Source organism: Rhinichthys klamathensis, unplaced genomic scaffold, assembly GCF_029890125.1.
Source record: "Rhinichthys klamathensis goyatoka isolate OS25496 unplaced genomic scaffold, OSU_Roscu_1.1 h1tg000192l_1, whole genome shotgun sequence".
Taxonomy (NCBI): domain Eukaryota; kingdom Metazoa; phylum Chordata; class Actinopteri; order Cypriniformes; family Leuciscidae; genus Rhinichthys; species Rhinichthys klamathensis.
Genome location: NW_026606718.1, coordinates 2,129,180 through 2,140,988, shown reverse-complemented (window position 1 = coordinate 2,140,988; position 11,809 = coordinate 2,129,180). Strand labels below are relative to the sequence as shown.

At 46.1% G+C, this 11,809-nt stretch overlaps 1 protein-coding gene across 1 annotated transcript; it reads left to right on the top strand.

Annotated features, from left to right (window-relative positions):
- The first annotated feature begins 8,131 nt into the window (after nucleotides 1–8,131).
- Nucleotides 8,132–9,090, top strand: LOC130095752 (odorant receptor 131-2-like). Its single transcript, XM_056262528.1, has one exon. It carries the CDS (start codon nucleotides 8,140–8,142, stop codon nucleotides 9,088–9,090), a length of 951 nt encoding a protein of 316 aa, XP_056118503.1. The 5' UTR covers nucleotides 8,132–8,139.
- Nucleotides 9,091–11,809: the final 2,719 nt, after the last annotated feature.

The window sequence follows — 11,809 nt, the reverse complement described above, 5'->3', positions numbered from 1 at the left end:
TTAGTAGTAATATTTTCATATTTTGTGTTATTTGTGTACATGACAATCGGTGGAGGCGGAATCATGGCGAGGGGAGAGCGAAACAGAGCGGGTGACGGACCAGGATGACACAGCAGCCCTGGAAGCTTGGCGCCGAGCCGCTGGTTCGCGGGACTGAGGCGTTGACGGGGATCCGGCTGAACGGGGTGACGATGGGGTGATTGAGGGCGACGGGGAGGTCAGAGGAAGGGAGGAGCCCAATGACTCCGTAGAGGTGCAGGGTGTAGGCTTCGCCGGAACCCCGGAAGTTCGTAGTAGAAACTGGGCATCGTCCTCCGAAGGCCGACCTGGAGTTCCGAAGGAGCCCAGCGGAGTCTCCGGGCAGAAGGGCCACGACAGTGACGAGGGAGCGATGAGCCTAGGTGAAGGCGACGGGTTGACAGGCGGACGAGGAGATGTGGGCCTGGAGGCCCAAAGTGCAGCTGGGGACTCCACCTTATGCCGAGCTGGTGAAGGAGAAGCCCGAGGTGCAGAGGATGAGCCGCACGAGGTGAGCGGCGGGGGCAGAGCAGAGGAGCTGGACCACACCAGTGGTGTCAACGGATCCAGGGGACTGGCCGTGACCAGTGATGGAGACAGGACTAGGAAGTAAGGCTCATTACTGAAGAGGGTCATTACTGGACGAGACCGGTGAAGAAGGTGAGGATTCGAGGGTGGGGAATTGGGTGAGAACTGGATTCGCGGTCCACAAATTTATTAAGTCAATGTCTGCTCCTGGCTCTGCGATGGGCTGATCCCCCTGCCTGGGATCCGGCTCTGGGGCGGCCTCGGTAGGTACCCTGGGCTTGCTGGTAGCAAGAGAGAGGTCGCCGTTCCGGAGCATCCTCGCCAGATACCCGAACCACTGTCGTTTCTCTGATCTGATGAGGGGGTAGTGCGGGTGAGTCCATCTTCTTTATTTTACTCGTTTTAGAGGGTCAGTTATTCTGTCACAATGTAGCCGATGAAGGAAGATGCGTAACACCGAATATAGTTGACAAAGAGTTTACTGGTGTCTGACAATCATGACATTCAACAATAACTGACAAAGGATAGAACAGAACAGGGAGTATACACAAGGCTAATGAGGGTACTAAAGAGGCACAGGTGGAGAAATATGAACTAATCAGGACTAACGAGAACAGGTGCAGACATGACTGAGTGTAATCGTGACAATAATATAATATAATATAATATAATATAATATACAGACAGAGATCTTTGTTTTTATTTTGGTAATGTTATCTTTTAGTTACATCAACAGCTGATTTAAATCTCAAAACAGACACATCAGGTTGTCTGTGGGCTTTGACTGAAGGTCTAGTCATGCTTTATTGACAGCAAATAAGCATCTTTCAAGCAATCAAAGTTGCTTGTAATTCAAAATAGCAAATGTGTTTTGTATACTGCTTGTGCACAGATTAGGCCCTCATGTCAATCATGGCGCAAATATTTTTAGTAAACACTGGCTAAAAGTGAGCGACACCCATGACATTAAACAGTTTTTCTAATAAAAACTTTTTAAATATCAACAGTTGTAAAGTGGCAAAAAATAAATAAATCTGGAAGTGCCACCTGTCACGTTCAACTATGTTGTGTTTTTTTTAATGTGAGCAATTTTTTGTGTTTAAAATATAAATAAAAAATACGATTTAGAGGTAAAATTGTAAATGCATGAGCAGCATGTGGTCCATTTAATCAAATGCAACGTGTACTGTGATACTGACTACATCTACATTTAGACAAACACATCCTTTCACAGTTTGTGTTTACTAACAGTGCATTCTAACTTTCACAACTTCGAGATATGCAGCATGAACATTGGAGAATCGTCATGAATCGGGCTCCTTCCTCTATTTCTTTTCTTTCTCTCTTACTCCCTCTCCTGGTCTTTTTTCACCATTCACCCTTTCCCATTTTCTCTCCTCTCGCTCAGCTGTTCCATATCTCATTATCTCATTAACGCTCACACCTGTTCTCTCTTCCTTCTGATTTCTCGCCCTATTTCTTCTCTCTCTTTTCTTTTGTTCCCCGCCAGAGTATTATCTGATGTGTGTTACGTACCTGATGTTTCTCTATCGTTCTCCAGTCCTGTCGTGTTCAGTGTGGTATGGGCTGTCTCCTGATTATTATCATTGATCATCATCTGCTTGCCCTGTCTCTGGCTGTCGGGTCCGACTGTTGTCTGAAGCCGTTCATCTGCTACCCGGACGCTTCTCCGCATCCTCCGGGATTTTCCTGAGCCAAACGTGCCGACACTCTTCAGTTGTCATTTTTCTAAGAAGCTTTCTGTTTGAACTGTTTTGCCAGTCGGCACCTGTTGCCTGATTTTTTGCCAAGCGGCCCTTCTGAGTTATTAAAGAGACATTTAATCTGCCTTTGCGTTTGGGTTCTCTCTCTCCTCACTCGTCATGACAGAATACTCTGGCCAATTCATGGACCCAGCAAAGGAGAGTCATTTCCAGTCCGCCCTTGAGTTTCAGGGAACCATGCTGGGCCGCCACGAGGATGAGCTCGCTGCCTCCCGCCATGCTGTGGAGTCTCTCGCCGCCCAGGTGACCGACCTAACCCAACAGGTTTTGGATCTCCGCGTTGAAGTGCCCTTTTCCAAGTCCCACGCATCATCGGAGCCCAGGGTCAACAACCCGCCCTGCTACGCTGGTGAGCCGGCCGAGTGCCGATCATTCCTGACACAGTGTGAGGTGGTCTTTTCCTTGCAGTCAACCACCTATGCCATGGACCGCTCCCGAATCGCCTTTGTCATCTCCCTTCTCTCTGGGCGAGCTCGGGAATGGGGGACCACCGTCTGGAGCGCTTGGTATGAATGTCTCAACAGTTATGACTATTTCAAGGAGGAGATGTTACGCGTCTTCGACCGCTCTGTCCATGGTGCTGAGGCCTCTCGACTTCTCTCCTCACTTCGTCAAGGCAAGAGGTCTGTAGCAGACTTTTCTGTTGAATTTCGTACGTTGTCAACTTCCTGTGAGTGGAATGAATCTGCTAGTGGCCCGTTTTCTAGAGGGATTGAATGCAGATTTAAAAGACGAGATCCTTGCTCGTGATTCTCCCTCGCGCTTAGATCCACTTATTGAACTTGCCATCCGCACAGAGAAGCGCTTCGATTTACGCCGCCGGGCTCGCGGCTTGGATAGATCACTCCTCCCTGCATCTGTCTCATCCTCCTCTGCCCTCGCTGATACGGAGCCCATGCAATTAGGAGGATTACGAATCTCCACGGCAGAACGCCAGCGCCGGATAACCGAACGCCTCTGTATGTACTGTGGATCTGCTTCTCACTTTCTGTCATCTTGTCCAGTAAAAGCCAGAGCTCACCAGTGAAAAGAGGGCTACTGGTGAGCGCTTCGACTTTAGTCCCTCCGCCATACCATCGCACTACTTTCCCGATACATCTTCACTGGCCGGGCTCGGCCGTCACCTGCTCTGCGCTCATTGACTCTGGGGCCGAGGGAAGTTTTGTCGACGAGACGTGGGCTCGCACTCAGGGGATTCCTCTTATTGATTTAAAGGATTCCACCCCGGTTTACGCTCTCGATGGTAGTATTCTCACCAGGGTACGCCGTTCCACGGTTCCGGTGAGCCTCACTGTCTCGGGTAATCATCGTGAGAATTTTTTTTTTTTAATTTTCACTCCCCTTTTACCCCCGTTGTTTTGGGACACCACTGGCTAGTCAAGCATAATCCTCAGATTAATTGGGTCAGAGGTTCCGTACTCTCTTGGAATTTACCTTGTCATGTAAATTGTTTAGTGTCTGCCTCTCCTCCTGTGTCTTCTGTTTCTGTGTTTCAGGAGGAGCCCGGTGATTTGTCTGGAGTTCCGGAGGAGTACCATGATCTGCGAGCGGTTTTCAGTTGTTCCCGGGCCACTTCTCTCCCTCCCCATCGTCCTTATGACTGCAGCATTAATCTTCTACCGGGGACCTCTCCTCCCCGGGGCAGATTATATTCTTTGTCGGCACCCGAACGTGAAGCCCTCGAGAAATATCTATCTGATTCGCTCGATGCTGGTACCATAGTTCCCTCATTCTCTCCTGCGGGGTCCGGTTTCTTCTTCGTTAAGAAGAAAGATGGTATGTTACGCCCCTGCATCGATTATCGTGGGTTGAATGACATCACAGTCAAGAATCGTTATCCCTTGCCTCTGATGTCATCCGCCTTCGAGATCCTGCAGGGGGCTAAGATCTTCACAAAGCTAGATCTACGTAATGCCTATCATCTTGTCCGCATTAAGGAGGGGGGTGAGTGGAAGACAGCTTTCAATACGCCTTTAGGGCACTTTGAATATCGCGTTCTTCCGTTCGGCCTGGTCAACGCTCCTGCCGTGTTTCAGGCCTTTGTCAACGATGTCCTTAGAGACATGTTAAACATCTTTGTTTTCGTTTACCTCGGCGACATTTTAATTTTTTCTCCCTCTCTCCAGATACATACGCAGCACGTTTGTCAGGTTATCCAGCGTCTTCTTGAGAATCGCTTATTTGTCAAGGCTGAGAAATGCATGTTTCACGCTTCATCCGTCACGTTCCTTGGTTCGGTCATCTCCTCCGAGGGGATTGCTATGGACCCTACCAAGGTTCGTGCCGTCACGGAATGGCCTGTTCCCGATTCCCGTGTCGCGCTCCAGCGGTTCCTGGGGTTCGCTAATTTTTATCGTCGTTTTATTCGGAACTTTAGCCAGGTCGCCGCCCCGTTCTCTGCTCTCACGTCTGCCAAGACTCATTTCTCTTGGTCGCATTCTGCTCAAATTGCCTTTGATCGGCTCAAGTCCCTGTTTACTACCGCTCCTATTCTCGTTACTCCTGACATCACCAGACAGTTTATCGTCGAGGTCGACGCTTCCGAGGTGGGCGTGGGAGGCATTCTCTCCCAACGTTCAGCGTCCGATGAGAAGGTCCATCCATGCGCCTTTTTTCCCATCGCTTGTCTCCCGCCGAGCGCAATTATGACGTCGGTAATCGCGAGCTTCTAGCCATCCGTTTGGCTCTCGGTGAGTGTCGTCATTGGTTAGAGGGTTCTTCAGTCCCATTTTTTGTATGGACAGATCATCGCAATTTGGAATACATTCGCTCAGCTAAGAGGCTCAGCGCGCGTCAAGCGCGCTGGGCACTCTTCTTCGCCCGATTCGATTTTACGATTTCCTATCGTCCCGGTTCCAAGAACCTCAAACCAGATGCCCTTTCGCAACAATTCACCTCCCCAGAAGCGGTTCCCACACAGGAGGTTATCCTTCCTCCGGCCTTAGTTGTTGGTTCGGCTGTCTGGGGAATTGAACGAGTCGTCAGACGCGCTCTTTCCCACGCTGTCACTCCTCGCCTTTGTCCTAGGGGTCTTTTATTTGTCCCTCCGGCCGCACGTCTCACTGTCCTTCAATGGGGGCATTCATATAAATTATTCGCCCATCCAGGCGTTAGAGGAACAGTCGCTTCCATTCGTCTAAGGTTCTGGTGGCCCACTCGTGAGTGCGACATTCGCCGTTTTGTTGCTTCTTGTTCTGTCTGCGCGCAGACCAAGTCTAGCAACATGCCTCCCGCTGGTTTGCTGCGACCCCTCCCTCTTCCGTCTAGACCATGGTCTCATCTCGCGCTAGACTTCATTGCAGGTCTTCCCCCGTCTGAGGGGAACACTGTTATACTCACTGTAGTCGACCGCTTTTCCAAATCCGCTCATTTCATTCCTCTCCCTAAGCTGCCCTCCGCCAAGGAGACTGCCCAAATTGTCGTTGACAAGGTATTCAAGATTCACGGTCTTCCGTCTGACATTGTCTCCGATAGGGGTCCTCAGTTCTCCTCCCTTTTTTGGAAGGAGTTTTGTTGACTAATCGGGGCCTCTGCCAGTCTGTTGTCCGGTTTTCATCCGCAGGCCAACGGCCAAGCCAAATGTACCAATCAGATCGTGGGTCGCATCCTACGCAGTCTCGCATTTCGTAATCCGGCTTCTTGGTCTGAACAGCTTCCCTAGGCAGAGTATGCCCATAACTCCGCTCCCTCCTCTCCTACCGGTTTATCTCCGTTCCAGTGTTGCCTTGGTTACCAGCCTCCGCTCTTTGCCTCGCAGGAGACTGATACCAACGTTCCCTCCGTCAAGGTTTTCATTCAACGTGCTAAGCGTACCTGGAGTAGGGTTAGGTCCGCCCTGTGTAAGACTCGTGTTCGCACTCGCAGGGCTGCCAATCGTTTGCGGGTAAGAAGTCCCCGTTATGTTGCCGGCCAGAGAGTTTGGTTGTCCACTCGCAATCTCCCGCTCCAATTTCCGTCGCGTAAGTTGGCTCCTAAATTTGTCGGGCCTTTTCGCATCCTTAAGGTGCACAGCCCTGTCGCTGTCAGATTAAGGTTGTCCTCCGATCTCCGTCGTATTCATCCTGTTTTTCATGTTTCATGTATAAAACCCGTTGTTCGTTCTCAGTCTTGTCCTGCCACCATTCCTGTCCGCGTCATGGACTCCCCCACTTATAGAGTCCGCAAGTTACTGGATGTGCGACCCCGCGGCCGTGGCCACCAGTTCCTGGTCGATTGGGAGGGATTCGGTCCTGAGGAGAGAAGTTGGATTCCGGCCCGGAACATCCTGGACCGCTCGCTGATTGATGACTTCTACCGTTCTCGCCAGTCCTCCTCGGGAGCGCCAGGAGGCGCTCCTTGAGAGGGGGGTACTGTCATGAATCAGGCTCCTTCCTCTATTTCTTTTCTTTCTCTCTTACTCCCTCTCCTGGTCTTTTTTCGCCATTCACCCTTTCCCATTTTCTCTCCTCTCGCTCAGCTGTTCCATATCTCATTATCTCGTTAACGCTCACACCTGTTCTCTCTTCCTTCTGATTTCTCGCCCTATTTCTTCTCTCTCTTTTCTTTTGTTCCCCGCCAGAGTATTATCTGATGTGTGTTACGTACCTGATGTGTCTCTATCGTTCTCCAGTCCTGTCGTGTTCAGTGTGGTATGTGCTGTCTCCTGATTATTATCATTGATCATCATCTGCTTGCCCTGTCTCTGGCTGTCGGGTCCGACTGTTGTCTGAAGCCGTTCATCTGCTACCCGGACGCTTCTCCGCATCCTCCGGGATTTTCCTGAGCCATACGTGCCGACACTCTTCAGTTGTCATTTTTCTAAGAAGCTTTCTGTTTGAACTGTTTTGCCAGTCGGCACCTGTTGCCTGATTTTTTGCCAAGCGGCCCTTCTGAGTTATTAAAGAGACATTTAATCTGCCTTTGCGTTTGGGTTCTCTCTCTCCTCACTCGTTATGACACATAGGGTCTTTGTTTTGTCTCATAAATGCACCCATCATATTTGCATTAGTTTCCACTGGATTGTGAATTTCATATTAATGTTCAAATATGAAAGAAAACAAAGCAAAAACATTAATAAAACATGAAATAAATAACAGAACAAGCACAGAGAACACATTTAAGGGTGTACCGTATTACAGATCTCAGTATGCTAATAAATCAACAATCGGAAGGAAGGAAGGAAGGAAGGAAGGAAGGAAGGAAGGAAGGAAGGAAGGAAGGAAGGAAGGAAGGAAGGAAGGAAGGAAGGAAGGAAGGGCATTGATTATAACTAGAAACAGACAGCTGCAGAAAATATGTAACCTTCAAATACTTTGGCTATTGTATTTTGTTACAGGCAGCGCACTATAACTCACTGTAAAACTGTTGTGTTGCATATATTACTTGTTAAGGTTGTCATGATTGTGTCTCAGTGCTCCATGTCTATCCTCAACACACAAGCTAATCTAAATTTAGATCTAGATGTCATCAACTAAGTAGGTGTCGTCTTTTAGAGTTTTACTCTATCAAACCCTATATAAATGTCTGTTCACAGCACACTTCATCATTTGGCTCATGCAGGTAAAGTTACACCTGATATGACCAGGACTCAAGGACAGAGTCAAGAATACTTTCAGTAAATGGTATAGCAAGGTTATGTAACATTGATACAACATTGTTGTAAACTGAACACTTATTCAGTCTTTGTTTTTCAAGTCAACATGGAGCTTATTTAGAATTTACATATACATTGTTTATTCTAAAGCAATGATTATTTATTTCTCACATATTTTATGTATTATTGTAAATGTGCTTTTGTTGTCTGTCTAATTTTCTCCCAGATGTGCGCACAATGGCCAGTCAGAATGCCAGTGGCGATGAGCAGATACAACTTATCCAAGTTGACCCCGTCCGGAGAAAAGTTTCACTGGCGCTGACCCAGATCTTTGTGTTGCCCTTCATCTACCTCATCTTCCTCATGCTCTTAATATTCTCCAAGAAAGAGACTTTCAGAACAGAAACACGCTATATATTGTTTGGTCACTCTCTCCTGGTAGACCTAATATTTCTTTGTCTGACAGATTTTATTGTGCTCTTATCATACAACTTTGTTTTAATACCGCTGCATTTCTGTATCCCCATCTGCATGTTAACGGAAGCAATTGCAGTAAGTGCACCGTTAACCATCGGTGCCATGTGCGTGGAGCGCTATGTGGCCATTTGCATGCCTCTCCGACATCATGCGATCTCCACCTCTAGAAGAGCCATAATGGTGATTTTAATGATCTGGATCCTGAGCTCCATAACCCCCTTTGTTGATATGTTCATTCTTGTCAGCACTGCCTCTCGCGAATACTTGTCTCAACTCACACACTGTCACTATGAGATTATGATTCCGGAAAAGATTCATCACTTTGCTAGGGGTCTGTTGTACATTGTGGGGCTTGTGGTTATTTTAATCATTGAAATCTTTTGTTATATAATGATATACCTTGCTGCACGTGCAGCATCTGGTGACAAGTCAGCATCAAAAGGGCAGCGCACCATTTCCCTGCACATAATTCAGCTGTTTTTATGTACTGCTGAGGTGATGTGCCCTTACATTGAGAGTGTAGTTATGCAGTATGATATTCAAATATATCTGACTGTCCGATTTATAAATTTCCTTACATTTAGTATCACTTCTAGAGCTGTAAGTCCTCTCGTCTATGGGTTTAGAGATGAGAAATTCTATGCAGCAATGGCTTATTATATCAGATACAAAAACAATATTATCTCATCTGACACTGATAAACAAACATGATATTTTTAAAGGTTAAAGAGTGTTTCTGGGATTTTTATCTTGTCTAAATTCCTTGTCTTGTCTGTCTCAAAACTCTAAACATCCCATTCTAGTTGATATATTCTAATAATGAAGATTGAGAGTTTTAAATTGTCTGGCCAACTGCAAGATTTGTCTTGGGAAGAGGCCTCTCACAAGTGCACGTGACTGCTTGAATAATCTCTTGAAAATAACTTACAAAATTATGAGAATTTAGAGAGTATTTTATTTAGTGTATCACATAGCTGATTACAATGTTAGCATTACTTGTTACACTTTCAAATATTTTATGTATATTGTTTTAAGTTTTAGTCATTTATCTGAACATAATAATTTAATTTAATTATTAACAATTAAATGTTTTAATGTTTTATTTTAAATTTGCATTAGATACAAATTCACAAATAGATCCACTTTTGTATTGAACAATTTATATGTAATTGCAGACTATTTGAGATCAGTATACACATTTAATGAGATTATTCATAAATTATTATTGTTCATTTTGGCATCTAATAAATATTTCTGTATCTAATATTTCTGTTTCATTTCACATGTTAGAAAAGAACAGTTCAGCATCACTGACTTGTGAATATATCGTACTATTATAGTAAAAGTGAATTAATCTAGCATTTGCATTTGATATATAATTCTTTTTTCTCTTTCTGAAGACTCCTAATGTCTTTCATCTGTAATACATCTGTAATAATAACATTTACTAAACAAACATGCAAAGGCCAGTAAGTGTGATACTCAATACACTTTCAAATTTTTTGTGAAACTTTCTATTTGATACTTCTAAGGGAAAACAATTATAATCTGTATTTTTTTTCACAATGTGTTCATTTGTTTGAAAAATAAATTGGATCAAATTCCATTATTTAAATACATATGCAGCATTATGGTTCTCTAACATTTAATGAAATACAGTCTATGAAAAATGTATGCCAGGACCAGGGTTGAGAACCACTGCCTTATGTGGCCTTTTCAAAGTGTCATTTTGTGATTTATGGCCCCCAAGCTCTAAACCCTTTGGTTTATGTCTTTTTTCGCCTCTGTAACGGGTTCGTTGTTGTGGGAAGAAGGAGGCTGGAACCGGCGAACATTTAAAGACTTTAATAATAAAATAAATCAACAACAAAATGAAAGTATAAGCCAGCAGCCCCTCACGGATGACTGCTGGCCACACAAAACAGAAACAAAACATCACATAAAATCAGGCCTGTTCCTCTCTCGATCTCCACTGTCATCGCTCCTCCTTTTATGCTTCCGCTCCTCCATGAGAGATACGAGACCGGTGCGTCGTGCAGGTGTCGCACATTAGTAACCACGCCACCAGCCTTGCGCCGTCCTCCCACGGCCCTCGACCTCGTCCTGCTCGCCACACCCTCATTACTACTTTTTCACAGGAACTTGTTGAACTTTCTTGAAATGTTTTATCACTCGTGTAAATAGGGATTAAAGGCATTGTTATGTCGAATGTAATTCAGGATAAGGAAGGAAGAGGACAGGGCTTTACTGGGGCTCATGCTTTATTCGCTTTCAAATGGTCAAAACAAAAGTCACGCTTATGGCGCTTCAAAAAAACTGAGTCCAAATACACAATCAATGATGCGCCTCTCCAGAGCATTCAGCGCATACACAGGCACGAGTCCTCAGTCCATCTCTCTCTGATCAGCTCCCTGTTTCCCAGGCTTATATCCGGTATCTCCACGCTAATTGCTGCAACAAGACACAGGTGTTTGTCATCTTGCACTTGACCTACTTACTCATCGCTTCGTCTCCAGACTCTCTCTCCCAATGCAGACCTCGCTGATCTACTCCCCCCTAGCCACATACTCCCACCGCCTGACTCAGGCCGGGGAGCGAACTGATCGCCAAGCATCACAGCATTCACCTTGTATCGTACAGAGCCGCCCGTTTTAGGCACTAAAACTATCGGGCTCGCCTAATTGCTGTCGGATTATTTTGTTACCCCCATGTCTAGCATCGCCTCTAATTCAGTCTGAACCACCTTTTTTGTGTTCACGTAAACGAAACAGCCGGCTGCGCACCACCACGCCCGGCTCTGTCTCAATATGGTACTGAATGAGATCCGTTTCTACCAGGCAGGGGCGAGAACACGTCTGCAAATTCTGCTTGCAAACTGGCTACATCAATGAGCTGCGATGGCGAGAGGTGATCTCCTCCTGGGGCCAGAGTGAGAGATTGGACTCACTTCTGGCCCAAGATCTTCCCTGCTCACTGCCCTTGCTTACATCACTGACTCCGCCTCACTCAATTTTTTTGAGGAGGTTGAGGTGATATATCTGACGTGTCCCGCTCCTGTCCATTTGAACCACTTATCCTTGCCACTTAGCGAGTCATTTAGAACTAGACATAGGAAGCAATACAAGTACTTTATCTCCCGGTGAAAATTCACGTTGTCTAGTTCCCCTGTTGTACAACCTGCTCTCTTTGTCCTGGGCCAGTAACAAATTCTCCATAGAGAGCCACCCAAAAGTGTTTTGTTCTCAGAGTTTTGAGTTTGTTCTCTAGAGTTTTGTTCTCAGGTCCAGCTCTCAGGTCCAGCACATACTGAATTTCGTTTCGGCTATCTGAAGATCCGTCGTCCCTCAGGACAAAGTTTCAAAGTTTTTCTCAGGATGTCCAACACCCCACTGACATCCATAAAGAAGCTTGAAGGGGGAAAATGGATCGT